General features: G+C 40.7%; 1 protein-coding gene across 1 annotated transcript in view; it reads right to left on the bottom strand.

The window, feature by feature from the left end:
- The window catches only part of LOC102888158 (nuclear RNA export factor 2), a 29,116-nt gene extending 13,642 nt beyond the window's left edge, over positions 1–15,474 (bottom strand). The window contains exons 1-9 of the mRNA XM_025045998.1: positions 15,399–15,474; positions 2,276–2,459; positions 1,898–2,051; positions 1,197–1,280; positions 985–1,089; positions 789–869; positions 600–669; positions 365–453; positions 139–246 (exon numbers count right to left, since the gene is read on the bottom strand). Coding sequence (XP_024901766.1) covers positions 139–246; positions 365–453; positions 600–669; positions 789–869; positions 985–1,089; positions 1,197–1,280; positions 1,898–2,051; positions 2,276–2,459; positions 15,399–15,468 — 945 coding nt within the window. The 5' untranslated portion in view covers positions 15,469–15,474. The remainder of the gene's footprint in view (positions 1–138; positions 247–364; positions 454–599; positions 670–788; positions 870–984; positions 1,090–1,196; positions 1,281–1,897; positions 2,052–2,275; positions 2,460–15,398) is intronic.
- Between the last annotated feature and the right edge of the window lie 523 nt (positions 15,475–15,997).

Here is a 15,997-nt window from a genome sequence, read left to right as displayed (position 1 = left end):
AGAGGGACATCTGGGCCCCTGTAACCGCAATCCCCTCCCTCCCACTCTGGTATCTTTGCCTGCCCATTATCATCACTGTGATGAGTACCACCCACCACTCTCAACCCAACCTGGATACCTCTGGCTACCGCTTCTTACCTCATTTCTGGAGAGATTCAAGATCTTGACTGTGGGGGCTATCTGTATAAGGTCAGACAGGCCATCAAGTTGGTACAGCTTGTTGTTGCGTAAGTTCAAAGACAACAGCTTTGGGGAAAGAATTAGGGTGATGGTTACTAGCCAGAGAGCCTTGCAGACAAATCTCCCCTCTGCCCCATCTGTTCCACTCTCTACCATAACACCAGCACTAGGCCTAAGGTCTCACCTCAGGGAAGTTCTTTTCAATGATCTGTAGGGTAGCAGCCATGCAATTTCTTCTATTTAAGATTATATCAATGTCAAGGCCCACCAAGTCTTCAAGAAGCCGAGAGGAGGAAATCAGAAAGCTGAGAGGGGTCCAGGGCCAGCACCAACCCCTCCCGCATTATCAGCTCTAAGTCTCCCCACCAGGCAGACCACTCTGCCCTCACTGGCCATAGAATTACTGCTGTCACCCATACCTGGGTCAAAGCGGAGCTTATGAAGGTCAAGAGCTTTCTGGGAGACATCATACCGTTTGTTCATGGTCAGCTGTAGAGGGAAATGGAAACAACCACTCTGAGGCTGTGGTGGTGACAGGGAAATCGGGGGCTGGAGAAAGACAAGTTAGGTCTGGGTGTGGACACAGCTGTACACTGAATCTCCATTACCTTTAACTGCTCCATTTCCTTTGGCTCCAACTTATTCCGCACATAGGAGGGTACCGCAGAAGTATTGACAAAGATAGCTATCTGCAGGAAGTCGAGGTGGGTTATGGACAGTCATTATAGTTCCAAAGAAGATGACCAGCCACTGTCCTGTCCTCCTGCCCCAGGACTAGGTACAGGTAATGCCCTTGGCACGCACCTTTCGGTTCTCCTGGTCACAAATCTTGTAGCTGACATCCATCAATGCAGAGGCAATACTAGCATCCTGTACAAAGAACTGGGCCCGTTTTTTCACATAGTGGAACTACAGGGATTGAAACAACAATAGTGTCAAAGGGCAATGGCTGCGGCTGAGCCAGGTCTCTTCCGCTTCCCCATGTTCCCCCATCTGACTTCAACATCCTGTCTTACATCCACTGGAGTGAAGGGGACACTGCAAAGGCTCTGGATTGAATTAATTAGCCATGTCTTGTCATACTTTATCCCACCAGGAACCTGAAGGTGAAAAGAAAGAAAAGTAGAGAGGGGGAACAACATGGAAATAAGGTCAGAGAACAGATCTAACACAGTGTTCTTTTCTGACCTCCTACTGGACTCTAAAGGCTTTCTAAAACAGGGACTGCAGTCATGACTTCTTATGTTTTTGCCAAATATGGAATTCCTTAATCCCTTATATCTCCATTCAAAGCTCTCATACAAATAATCAACTTGATGTGTTGGATGTGATCTTCCTTTCATAAATTTCCAGGAGATCCTACCTAGTGCACACACTGCTTGCCCCTGACAAGGTCTCCAGAGCCTTGGCCCCCCATCTCCTACACTCAGCTTGAGCCAAACTGAGACAATCCAGAGTGGAGTTGCTCCATCTTTTGTCAGTAGTTCCACCTTTGCCTTTAGACAGTCTCTTCCATTCTCCCTACAGTCAACCTGTCTCCTTTATATTGTTTTTCTGAATTTGCACTCAGATAAACAAGAATGTTAAGTCCTAGTAATAAAAAGGAAAGATTATACACTGTCCCAAGCAAAGTACCTAGCATCTTAACATGAGAACAACATGACTCCACCTGACCTTTCTCTCCTGGACATTCCATAAATGTTTTCAGAAAACTTACTGTAATCTTGAACCAGTTCCCCAAGGTTCCATTTTGTGTGTTCTCCCCCACTGCTCCCTCAAGAGATTTTGTATCTCTCCAAACAGTAATCTGGATACGGCCTTCAATATGCACTTTCACTCTCCTCTTGTTGCATTGGAGAGAATAGGGAGTGCTGCTGGGGGTGGAGGGTGTAAAGAGGAGAAAGGCTATAAATGTTAAGAAGTCTTCTATGCGCCCTCGCCTCTCCAACACCAGGACTACACTTAGGACTGCTCAACCATGATTTCACTTCGAGCAGTCTTCACTTTTCCAGTGACAGAAGAAGACCATGGAGAGTGAAAGAGTTGCATACTCTTGGGGGCCGCTACATGCAAACCAGGCTGCCTGGTCACTTACTGTCTTACTCGGGGCTCCTCCTGGACAGCTCTCAACCCCTCATTTCCATCATCCTCCTGGAAGTGGTAAGGCTGACGCTCGCATCCACCACGTTCATAACGAGGGTTCCTCTTGTCAAAATTACCTCGGAAAGAACCCCAACCTTTCTTGCTTCCTTGAGGTGAGCTACCACGATCATTGTCTTCTGAAAAGGGGAACAAAAATACAAGTTTGAAGACACATCTGTGGCCCACTTACCATGTACCACGACTTAGGCTAACACCAGGGTAGGGCAAGCAAAGTGCCAACGTCCCTTAGGGACCAATCACACAAACCCCAAAAGGAAACTCCTCGCCTGTCTAGTAGGAGAGGCTTACCGACAGCTGGTGCTATCATGGGAGAGCTCGTGCTGGGTGAGGAGATGGAGGAGGAGGAGAAGGAGGAGGAGAAGGTACCTGTGTTGAATCTTTTTAAAATGAGCACGATTTATAAAGAACGGAGGTGCATGCATCCATGGGATAGACTGGACACCAGCCATACACCAGGAAGGCATGAGAATCTTGGCTCTCTCAGGCCTCTCTAACAACTACAACAGCACCTGGGAGGCAAACTCTGTTATGCTTCCCAAACCCAGTCAGCCACCAAACTGATTCCACTAATACTCAGCAAGCTGTGCTTCCCTTGCCAGCACAGGACAAGCTTTAATGTCAGGTAGAGCAGAGGTAACAGCCCCCTAAACTCTCTCCCTCCCTCCAGCCTTGCTCTCAACAATACTCTGAATTATCCAGCGTGAGATTTCTCTTTGCCCAGTCGGAAATGCTTTTCAGCTCAGGAGACAACTCAGTCTAACATCAGCTCTTCTATAACAACAGTCTGAATGACGAACTGGAATGATGTATCAACTACCATTTCCAAGTCTCTAAGGGTCTTCTTTTCTCTTTCTTTCTTGCTTTTCTATTTACTCACTTACTCAGTTTCTTACTTATTTTATTAAATTTATTGGGGTGACGTTGGTTAATAAAATCATACAGGTTTCAAGTGTACAATTCAATATGTCATATGTATACTGCATTGTGTGTTCACCACCTAAAGTTAAATTGATTCCTAATTTGATTCCACTGTAGTCAGAGAACATACTCTGCGTGATTTCAAATCTTTTTAAATTTGTGGAGGCTTGTTTCAAGGTCCAGAAGATGGTCTACCTTAGTGAGTGTAACACAGACACTTGAAAAACATTGTACTCTGCTGCCATTGGGTGCAGAGTTCTATTCGTCAAGTAGATCCCATTAGTTTATTGTGCTATTCATATCTCCTATATCCCTGTTGATCTTCCCTCTAGTAATTCTACGCCTTGCTGAGAGGGAGTGTTGCAGGCCCCAACTCTTATTATGGCCTTGGCTATTTCTCCTTTCAGCTCCAGCAGTCATTGCTTCATGTACTTTCAGGCCCTGTTGTTTGGTGTGTACACACTTAGGATCCTTATGTCTCTCTGGTGGATTGACCCTTTTATCGTTATGTATTGCTTCTCTTTGTCACTTATTCATTTTCTTTGCTCTGACATCTACTTTATTGGGCATTGTAGCCACAGGTATGCTTATAAAGTGTCTTGGTTGTATTGCACCCTGTATTCACTCCTAGGACTTGTATTGCTGTTCACAACCCCCCACCCACCCAACCCCACTGCAGATGCTCTCACCAATGTATGTATGAAAAGATTTGGAAGCTTTTTGGCATCTACAGAAATAAGATAGTCTCAGTTCCGTCTCCCATATCTGGATTCACTAAGGGTGTTTTATTTTTACCACATTCAACTGAAACAGTGTACTAGCAGACAACAACACTAGCGATTTGCAGAGAGGGAGGATCATGGGAATTAGACTGTTAGAAACCAGCTTCTGTTTGGTTTTAATACCTAAGGTTTTCTAGGTTTGTATGTTTTACGTCTTGTACAATAATTACTCTGTGTTGACTCAGAACCACTTATGAGTAAAACTCCGTTCCCTGCTGATCACTCCACGGTGTACTGATGACAACCAAGGCTCATGTTAACTCCTTTGGGATGTCATTGCTGTCACCGTGTGGCCCACTGTCAGGACAATCCTGCAACTCACAACCTTTGGCACCTTCCCTGGAAGTGAAACTGAACGTGGATAGAGCATGAGACCGAGAGATGCCACTTGCTCAGTCCCCAAAACTTAGAGGCAACCTGGAGTACTGCACGTCCCAGTGATCAGGCAATTCTCTTGGTCCCGCTCCCAATGTATATCCAGAATCTAGTCACTTCTCACCACCTCTATCGCTACCGCCTTGGCCAAGACACCGACATACATCTCCTGGATTATGCTGCCTTCCAGCTAGTCCTTCTGCTTTCATCCTTGCCTGCTCACCATCTGTTTTTCAACCCAGCAGTGGAGCGAAGTCAAATTATTCCACTCCTCTGCTCAAAACAATATAACAATGGTTAAAAAAAAAAAAAAAAAACCATGAGTTCATGATCCTATTAAACAATACTAACAGCAGGAAAGCAACGCATTTTCATGAAAATCCATCGATAAAAGTAAAAAATCAAACATTAAAGGGAGGAGTAACGGTACGGGGTATATGTATGGCATATAGCATGAGCCAGAGTCATTTTCGAGAATCGACATTACTTCAGAAATAACGTCACCGAGGGAAAGTGTAAAAGTGAGCAAGCTAACAGCTACAGCAATCTCCAGAATGACCAACTAAGTAGGTCGGATGCATAAACAAGGCCAGAGCCCTCCCTCCTCAAGGCGATTCAGACAAACGTGATCTCAAGTATGGCCTTGTTTGGAGAATTTCACAGGAGAGTGGGCGTGTGATAAAAGCCACAGAGGTACCACACACACACACACACACACACGCACACACTGAACATTGGCATCTCAGTGTGATTCCTGTCTCACAGTCAGTCATACTTCCAGAATCAAAGATGACAACAGTATTATAAAGCTGCTAGTGCCTCTCGCCCTGGCTGCTAAGTTCCCACTCAAGCTCCAGCAGGTTTTAGCTGATCCTCCCAGAAAGAAAGAGTCATTGTGAGTATCCTTTAAGATATCATGTGTGTTCATATGGTTATTTTCTGGGTCATTTTGGAATTCTGCCTACATCATTGCTATGCCACTGAGTACATGGCACGGCATCCCTGCTACGGTAGGGAAGGAATGGAGTGAGAAGCAAACCCATACCTGCCCAGCAGCAACCAACATTTGCTCTGTGTTGGGCAGACTCACTAGATTTCTTTGACCTCCTCACAGATGCCCCATGGAGGAGTGTATTCATGGTCCCTTTTCAGGTCATGAATATTGGGCTCACAGGTGTTAATTACAATTTTCAGGATTTCTCAGCCAAGTAAGTGGTAGAACAGGAAATGTGCCCTTGCCTATTGGTCTGTATTCACGTCCTAAGTTATTCTCCAGCTCCTGCAGTGGTTCTCTTTCAATGGTAAACTTTCAGGTCTCAAGAATAGATTAGTGAGAAGACAGGAGATGATATTTCGTTCTCAGGAGCTAGTCCCTCCTGCTTGGGTGGGCCCGAGCGTCTTTGACCAAGTGGAGAAATCTGTCTTGGGCTAGATGGAAAAATTGGATTATAGATTTCAGATTAGGGGTCACTCTGAGTTGGCAATGTCTGGCATATAACAGAGGCCTAATTAATATGTGTTAAATGAATGTATGTAATGTAGATTTGGGATCATCAGCCAAAGCACTTTAGAGCATACGTCCATCTTATACATTTCTACCCTCCTCTATTTACTCCAGACAAATTTAGGCCGCAGAATCATTTCATGACATACTCTGTAAAACTACTGTGATTTGAAATTTTTTCTTTTGCAAAATTAATATTTTTTCATTAGTGTACAGTTGGAAAGAGAGCAAAGTCCTTCCTGTTGACTAACGCTAAAACTATAGCTTCTCTGATGTCAGGAAAGGAAGCTTTTATAAACAGTGGTTACAGAAATGAGAAGAAACCTTCCTTGTATCCAACAGACATATCTCCCTGGAACTCTGGTGTGTGTAGGGAGAAAGTTGTGGTCTACAGATATGTCTGTGGGTGCTCAGCTTTGAGACAGACGGTATGCATGGCCTGTGTCTCAGAGGAAGGGGAACGTGTATGTGAGCATGTGTGCGTGCTAATATTTTCCGTTACACATTTTTATAATGAGGTTATAGATGCATACATTCCAAATCATATTGGTCAATGCATTGCCACACAAAACTGGATCTTACCGTATATTTTGTTTTCGTGTGTTATATACTACATGTGGCTCAATTTTGGCCCTTTTCCTTAATATGCTGTTTAATTTTTTTACATATTGGTGTTGTAATATTTGAATTATTTTTTAAAAAAATTAAAGTAATAGAATTCTCTATAAAGAGTATTCCATTGATAGAGGCCAAATTACCCAGTGGAGCATGGCTTGGGTTTCTGGGCAGGTCCAGGATTTGGGTCCTTGCTCTAAAGCTTCCCAGAAGTAGCACATGAATATTTTATTATTTTATTTTTATTGAGAAAACATTGGTTAATAACTTTATATAGGTTTCAGGTAGACAACATTGTAATTCAAAACCCATATTCCTATAGGGCGCCATCCACCAAAAGTCTAGTTTTTATCCATCACGATACATCTGACCCCCTCTACCCATTTTGCCCTCCCTTCATCCCACTTCCCTTCGGGTAACCACCAACGTGTTGACTGTGTCTATGAGTTATTTTTGTTTTGTGTTGTTTGTTCACTTGTTTCTTTTTTGTTTTGTATTCCACAAATGAGTGAAATCATATGGTTTCTGTCCTTTTCCGTCAGACTTATTTAGCATAATACTCTCAAGGTCCATCCCTGTTGTCGCAAATGGCAGGATTTCATCTTTTTATGGCTGAATAGTATCCTATTGTATAGATATGCCACAACTTCTTTAACCATTCATCCACTGATGGACACTTAGGTTGTTTTCATATCTTCGCTATTATAAATAATGCTGCAATGAACATAGGGGTGCATATATCTTTTCAAATTAGTATTTTCATATTCTTCGGATAAATACCCAAGTGAGGAATTGCTGGATCACATGGCAGCCTTATTCTTAATTTTCTGAGGACCCTCCATATTGCTTCTTATAGTGGACACACCAATGTACAATCCCACCAACAGTGTACGGGAGTTCCTTTTAGCACGTGAATGTTTTACAATATAAGACATCGTTTCCTAAGGATGTTTAATGATATTTTCACCAATATACTTCTCCGCTAACAGTGCATGAGAGCCTAATTCCCTACAATATGCTTAGCCATTCTAAAGTCACCTTACACTCTGACCCAGACACTTCACTATTTGGACATATCCATCCAAATTACTCTCTGCCTGAATAGATACCTATAATTATGTGGCTTTGCTTTACAGGCTCTTTAACAGAGAAGGATGATGGGGCCAGAGAGTGTCTGATATTGTCACGAAAACGGCAGAAATGATTGTCTTTGGGATCAAGGATAGATGGAAAAGAAGTGACGTGAGTACCTGACATACAGAGTGAAAAGGCCAAGGGATAGATGTATGGGTAAATACGATGAGGGTGGGCATTGGGAAGAGAATAAAACACCAATGGAAAAGGCCTATGAGGTACTGAATTCATCCCGGTGACACACATCTTGCCTGAGAAAGGAGAGACAGTACAGGGGGACGACATGCGACGTTGGGTCTCTTCGACAGAAGGCTGGAGTTCAGGGGATCTTAGTCGCAGACACCACATCCATCACACTGCCCGCCAGACTTTGAGTGAGTCCCATCCCAGTGATCAATTCAGCCCTAACACAGAGTCTCACAGTATTGGTTATGGGCATAGGATTTGAGGTCAGATTGATAAAGGTTTGACTACTAATGGTAAATTCTATGGTCCAGGGCAAGTAACTTTGACCTCATGGTGACTCACACAATTCTTTCCCCCTTAACCTGAGGATAGTATTAGTTTGTACCTCATGAGGTAATTGTGAGCATCGAGTTAATATACAGAACTACATGGAAAGCACCTAGGGGAATGCCTGTGACTTAATAAGCCTTATAAGTAAGTTAGCTATTACTAGGTCAGGTACTTAGCACAATGGCTGGTTTTTAGTAAGGGGGGAATATGCATTATTGGGATTCATTGTTACTAGTCCCCCAGAAAATGAGAAAGAAAACAGATGGGTGTATGCGAGAAGGTTCTGGTGTCAGCTATTAACATTTGCCACCATTCAACACTTTCATACCAATGATAAAAAGCCCCCACAAACTAGGAATAGAAAGAACCATCACTAATCAACAGAGAAGCACAAGTAAAAATCACAATATGATATCACCTAACGCCATTAGGATGACTACTAAAAAAAAGTGTTGGCGAGGATATGAAGAAATTGGAACTGTAGTGCCTTGTTGGTGGAGCAAAACATAGCGCAGCCTCTGTGAGAAACAGTACGGAGATTCCTCAGAAAATTGAAATCAAAGTACCACAGGACCCAGAAATACCCCTTCTGGGTATATAGCCAAAAGAATTGCAAGTAGAGTGTCAAAGAGATATGTGTACACCTATGTTGGTAGCAGCACAATTCCCAGCATACGAGAGGTCGAAGCCACTAAAATGTCCATCCGTGGATGAATGTATAAACAAATTATGATATATATATACACACACACAATGGAATATTATTCAGCCTTAAAAAATGAAGGAAATCCTGTCACATGCTACAACATGGATGAACCGTAATAACATTATGCCAAATGAAATAAACCAGACATGATAAGACACATACTGTATGTTTCCACTTATATGAAGTACCTAAAGTAGTCAGATTCATAGAAACAGACAGTAGAACGGTGGTTATGAGGGACTGGGGGAGAAGGGGCAGTGGGGAAGTTGCTGTTTAATGTACAGAGTTTCAGATTTGCAAAATGTTTCACAACAATGTGAATATACTTAACAGTACTGAACACTTAAAAATGGTTATGATGGTAAATTTTATGTTATGTGTTTCTTACTGAATTTCTAAAAACACATTACTCTATGATTACACAGAAGGAAATACTCATGTTATGTTTAGGTGTGTAAATATAAACATGAAGAAGTCAAGGAAAAGTAACACATGAGAATGTCATGCATGTTTGTAAACAAGTGGTTGGAATGCAGAGTATTTATACTTTCGTGCCCATGCTTTACTTGAATAAAGGGCTGAGGGGAGAGGAGTTTGGCGGGTGCTTCGGGTGAAGCCCTATTCCTATTGACTTGTTACATAGCATAATAGAAACAATTCATTATTGATAATCAGATTCACCTGTCTTCTCTGATTAATAGGCTGCATCACTTTGGACGATTCACCCAACTTCGCTTGATCCCAAATTACTTATACGTAAACATCAGGGATTAGGGCTAACCACTACCTTGATCAAGACATAAAGCATATACCACACTCCAAAAGGTTCCCGATTTATCTTTTCATCTCCCAGCTCCATGTAACCCATGATCTGTTTTCTGTCACTGTATATTAGTTTTGCCTGCTCCAGAATTTCATACAGATGGAGTCATTCATCCTATGTGCCTTCGTGCCTGGCTTTTTAAGTCAGTGTAATGTTTTTGATGTCCCTCCATGTTCCTGCCGTTTTTATTGCTGAGTAATGTCCCATTTTATGAATCTGTTTACCTCTGGTAATGTTTTAATGAGGTTTCAGGAGGAAGTAAAAGTAGATCTTTGTGTTAGATCAGCCATCTTTCTCGAATAGTCTTCTATTCTTTTACCATCGATATAATTTCTTCCTTTATCACTCCTTTATTTCTCTAGGGAAGTATTATCTTAAGACCTTTTCTGGCCTTTCCTATTTTTCTATTACCTCAGTGCAAATCATTTTGTTTGCTGAGTTTGTTCTGTCCCTTCTATGCTTACCTCGGGTTGTGACTGTCTCTTTCAGATGAGACTTCACTGCCTATTCAGCCCTGTTTCCTGGGTTCTTGGCTCTAATCTGCACCTTGCTCTGGCATCACCAGCAGTTTACGTTCCTCCCTGGACCTACCACTGGTGGCCCCTGTTTTATCACTATGCTTTCCCATTTCTTTTCTCTGTTATAAAGAGATTATTTTTTCTTACATGAAAATTATTCTTTCATGCTCCCAGTATAGCTTGAATTTATAATTAGGGAATATTATACATATTTATCATAGAAAAATTATTATTCCAAAACCAGAAGTATCAAATTTTCAAGTTAAGTATTGTAAAATGTTTGCACTCTGTACAATTAGTCCTCAAACTTGTTTATATGCTAGAGACACTTGGGAAGATTGAAAGTATCACTAGCAGCAGGCTGCACCCACAGCAATTAAAGTAGAATTGGGGTCAGACCCAGGCGACCACATTTTTAAACTCTCCGTGTGACTGCACTGTGCACCCAAGGTTGAAAACCACTCTTTTGAAATATCAGCTTTTGGTTCATGCTAGCCAGAAGTTCCTAGGAATGGCTGTCACCTCATTTTGATGATTCTCTACTCAGTGTTGTTCTGGGGTGCTAGTGATTCCATTAGCTTAGAGTAGGGGTTGGCCAACTATGGCCCATGGGCCAAACCTTGCCTGTGGCTTGTCTTAGTGGGGCCTGCAAGGTAAGAATGGTTTCTACAAATTTGAGTTGTTGAAAAATCAAAAGAGTAATATTTCTTGACACATGAAAATTGTTTGAAACTCACATGTCGGCATCCATAGATAAAGTTTTATTGCAACACAGCCATACTGTATCTATTGCAGCTTTCATTCCACAATAGTGGAGCTGAATCGCTACAACAGAGACCAAATGGCCCACAAAGCCTCAAGTATTTGTGAATCTGGACCTTTCCAGAAGAAGTCTGTTGACCTCTGACTTAGAGGAAGTGTCCTAAAATCAGACGCACAGTAACTCTGGCAATGGCTGACAGCTCTTTTGGCAAATCACAGAAAGAAGATTTACTGTAGTTACTTGTGACTTCATTGTAGATTTACTGTAGTTACTTGTGACTTCACTTCCTCAGTAGTTCATTCATTCATGGTGTTCTGGGTCAGGGGTGGAAAGTGAGTAAGGGACCACCATTCACTATCAAGTTGGCTCAAGTCACCAGATCTAGAGTTTCTTTTATACATATTTTATGTACTTATATTTTATTATAAATAACTATTTATATTTTATTTATTTTTATATACTGATCAAATGCAACTTTCGAAGATGTTCAAGTATTTCGAGATCCAAGGGATCTGTTAACCAATTAGCCACATTCAAGATTTGCTGTAGGTCACACCAATGTGACTACCCTTCCATCCTTGCTGCCTATTAAGGTAAACAGCACTCACTTTGACCCGGAAGGTTAAGTGCTTCTACTTGGCCTATGACTCCAAGATCCCAACATCCCCACTGAAATGACAGTGACCACGTCAGTGCCAGATCTCCCTTCTCATCTGTGGCCTGCACAAGTCAGCCACTTCAGAACTCTTCAAAGACGAAGATGTCCTTCTCGTCCCTATGTTTCTCAACATTGTGGGTGAAAGGAGTCCCTAACAGCGGCTGCTTGGTCCACCCACACACTGATGTTAAAGGCATTTCAATTCAAGTGACCACAGGTGGCATCTTTTGCGACTGCTTTTCCATGGCGTGCCTTGTAATACCAATGTTTCATTCTCTAGTGTCAATTGGATCCTTACTATCTTCAGATCCAGCTAGGTCTGGTGGACCCCAGATCCTCGTTTCCTTCGGGGCCCTTTGCTCGCATCCATTTTTTGGTGTCAAGTACTCTGTTAATCAAGGTTCCCACTTGCCTGTGCCACAATCCATCCTAGCTATTTCATAAAAATAAGACATCTTTAATAAAATATACTACATAGCATACGAGAACTCTGTGAGGGTCAGAAAAGTGGTTTTGGATGCTGCACAGCCAGGGCAAGCCCATTCACACTATGGGGCTATGATAGCAGAAAACACCACTGCTGTCTGCCCGCTACTTGACATGTGTGACAGAGACCGAATTCTAGAAACTCTGCTATGGTGCGGAGACCTCTCCCATCTTACGTAACTGACCCTGCACGTGGCCCCCACGTTACTCAGTTCCACCTCCAAGGCTCACTGTGATGCGTATGTTTGATACACGGAGATCTGTTTGGGACCCTAGACGCAAGAGGCTCTAGTACATGCACACGCACACTCACATAGGTCTCCATTCTTGTTTAGCTTTTCAATCTCTATAGTACAGGAAAGCATATGAGTGTTTACGAGTGTCACACTACTTGCTGAGTAAGCCAATTCATAGCACATTTCACAGAACCAATATTTTTTTTGCTATTATAAATGGTATATTCACAGTGAAAGTGTTATTTTCTATTTGTTGCAATTATTTTGTGTGTATTAGTCTTACATCCAATAAACTCGTTAATAGATATTATTTTTGTAGATTCTCTTGCATTTTATATGAAGACAATCATACTTACACTTTTGTTTCTTTTCATGTTTATACAATTATTAATGTATGTATGTATGTATGTATGTATGTATGTATGTATGTATGTATTCACTTATTTTGCCTTACCGCAATGCCTAGGAGACTCAGTTTAGACCTTGAGCAGAAGCGATTATGAGTCATCCTTGCCTCTTCTGATTTACAATGAAATACTTTCAATGTTTTACTACTACGTATGGTGTTTGTTGTCGGTATTTTTTAAATACCCATTATCGGTTTAAGAAAATATCTTTCGATTCCAGTTAGCTGAGAATTATCGTTGTTATACAATCTTGATTGGCTGTCGAATTTTATTGTACACCTTTTTTTCCTGGAATCTTTGAGATAATCATCCTTTTCTTACTCTTTTATCTTATTCATGTGTGGAATTACATTATGGATCTCTAATGTTAAACCAACATTGCAAGTTTGGGAGAAACACAGCTTTGTCATCCTGTATTATCTGTTTTACCATTGCTGGATTTAGTTTGCTATTATCTTATTTTTATTTTTTTGCATTTTTAGAACTAATTGAGATTGACTGGTAACTTTGTCTTCTCATGCATTGTCAAGAATACATTTAATATTTGTACTTTTATTTCTTCAATATAAAAAGATTATATTTTTACTAGAATTTGTCCATTCAATATAAATTTTCAAATTATCAGCATATCTTTTCCATAATATTTTCTTATCTTTTACATCTTTACTATAAGTGCAAGCTTGACATCTTTTCCATCCCAAAGTTTCTTATCCGTGCCTTCTAATTTTCTTGACCCATCTTGCCAGAGGTTTGTTCATTTTCTTATATTTTGAAAGTACTTTTATTCAACTCTTTCATATCTGTTATTTATTTCATTACTTTTGTTATTTTTTCCTTGACAATATAGAAAGGCATGAGATTATTTTTATTAAGAATAAGACAAATGAAAAGTCTTTTCATCTACTATCTGGTTTTCTTTTATAATTTTTATCCTTGAATAGCATGGATATCCAAATATACAATACATTTATTTACTTGGAAAAGACCTATGGGCAATGATGGAGATTTAAATCAAGTCTATCATGTCTATTCAATTCCGTTGCTGGAATATCAGATGATTAAGGGAGATGGAATTGCAGCACTGAAGTAAAGGAATTTCTATTGTAAGTGTATATGAACTTCATTTAAGAGGATAATGTACAATGTAGAAAGAAGTAGCAGTAGAAAGAGCATGGACCTTGAAATCATATACATATCTGGAATGTGGTCTGTCACTTACTGCCTATGTGATTTTAGGGAATACTCAATCTCTCTGAGCTTCAGATTCTATCATGTGGTAGTCAGTAGTGCTGTTTGCTAAGTGTTTCCATTTCTTCCCCATTCTGGGCACCTGATAGGACTGCACTTTCTGACCTCCTTTATTTGCGTGTGGTTGTGTACATGACTAGTTCAATGGTTTGTGAGTGACATGTCTTATTTCTGGGCAAGAACACATGGCTGTTGGCCTGAGTCCCTCTAGGGCCCTCTTCCCCTCAGGCACAGTGACTGACAATTTCCAATAAGAATTGCTCAGACCCCCAACATCCATCACCTTGTGATAGACATGCACCTGTCATGGACATGTAGTACAAGTGAGGAATAAGCCACTGCCATTTGGGGGCCGTCTATCACCACAGAATAGCTCAGTCTTTCCTGTCTCATATATCTCATTTGTAAATTAAAGCAACACCCTCTCAGGATTTTTTTCTGAAAATTAAACAATTTATACGATGAGGTTGTCACAGTGCTTCACATGACAACCTCATCGTATAAATTGTTTAATTTTCAGAAAAAAATGGCAGCTATAGTTATTAAATAATAAGCTGGTTTTTTTAAAGTGTAGAAAATTGGAATAAATGAGAGATACAACATCAGCTCATCTTTACAGGTAAGTCGTATCTTGCTCTCAACAGCGGGGTGCTTTACTTGTTGCTATCGATAAGACTTCCTAATGAAAGCGGAAAGATTAAACAAGAGAGACAGAGACTAACACAACAAGATAAAATGAGTTAAAGAACATTAAGTAGTTTCTTAATAAGAACCATAGGCTATACATATTAGTAAACAGACATTACGTCGTTCTTAGTAAACATAGGTACAAGATACTAATGTTTTAGAAGAGAATTAGTTTGAACAGGGTACCTTAAGTTTTCCGAAGAACTCTAGTACCTCAAATGGTCTGTGGAAAAATGTTCCATTCCCGTATACATTGAGGAAACTGCCTGCTATAGACTGAATGTTTATGTTTCAACCTAATGTCCAACGTGATGGTATTTGGTGGTGAGGCCTTTGGGAGGTGATTAGGTGACGAGGGAGGTGCCCTCATAAAGGCAATTAGTGCCATTATAAAAGAGACCCCAGAGAGCTCTGCTGCCCTTTCTGCCATGTGAGGACACAGCAAGAAAAGAGCCATTTATGAACCAGGAAGTGAGCTCCCACAAGACACTGAGCCTCAATTTTGGACTTCTCTGCCTCCAAAGTTGTGAAAAATAAATCTGCTGTTTATAAGCCACCCGTTCCATAGTGTGCTGTTATAGCAGCCTGAATGAATTAAGACACTACTCCTCTCTTCGAGATTCAAGTTGCATATTAGCACATTATCTTTAAAAATACTACAATATGGAAATCCTTTTACCTTCGTTTCTGTATGTCCCATATTTCTTTAATGGAAGGACACATTTTTGTTGCTGCCGTCTCTCCGACATAGTATCTTGTAGAACGAACTTGGAAGTGCTGAAATGAGAGAAATATACAGTGCATATAATATAATTAAAACAGCGCAAGTGATAGCAGTCTTTAACCATTTATCAAACAATATTTAAATTATCCATAAATGTAAAGACAGTCCTTTATTTGTTGAACTTTACTCATTGAGTACCATCAACACGAGTTTTATGAAATGCGAGTATCACTTATAACTTTACTTAATATGTTTTCCCTAAATAAATTCACTATTGTTTTCCACATGAAGAAAGGAGGGAATTTTCAAGGAGTCTAAGAAGCAATGGTTAGAAAATCAAAAGCTAATAGTGTCTGGTTGGACTAGCTTAAGCCATTTAAAGATCCCAAGCACAAAGGGATTACCGCATCCCTCCCCACATGCACTTAAAAAACAAAACAAACAAACAAACGAACAAAAACAAAAAACGAAAATACTACCGTGCAGCCAAGTAAATATAAGAAATAAATTCTGAATCTTCACATGATAGCTACTTTCACTTTTATTGAAAAAAA

The sequence above is a fragment of the Pteropus alecto genome, unplaced genomic scaffold, assembly GCF_000325575.1.
Source record: "Pteropus alecto unplaced genomic scaffold, ASM32557v1 scaffold794, whole genome shotgun sequence".
Taxonomy (NCBI): Eukaryota; Metazoa; Chordata; class Mammalia; order Chiroptera; family Pteropodidae; genus Pteropus; species Pteropus alecto.
Note: the sequence above shows the minus strand (reverse complement) of the source record. Positions and strands in the feature narration are given on the sequence as shown.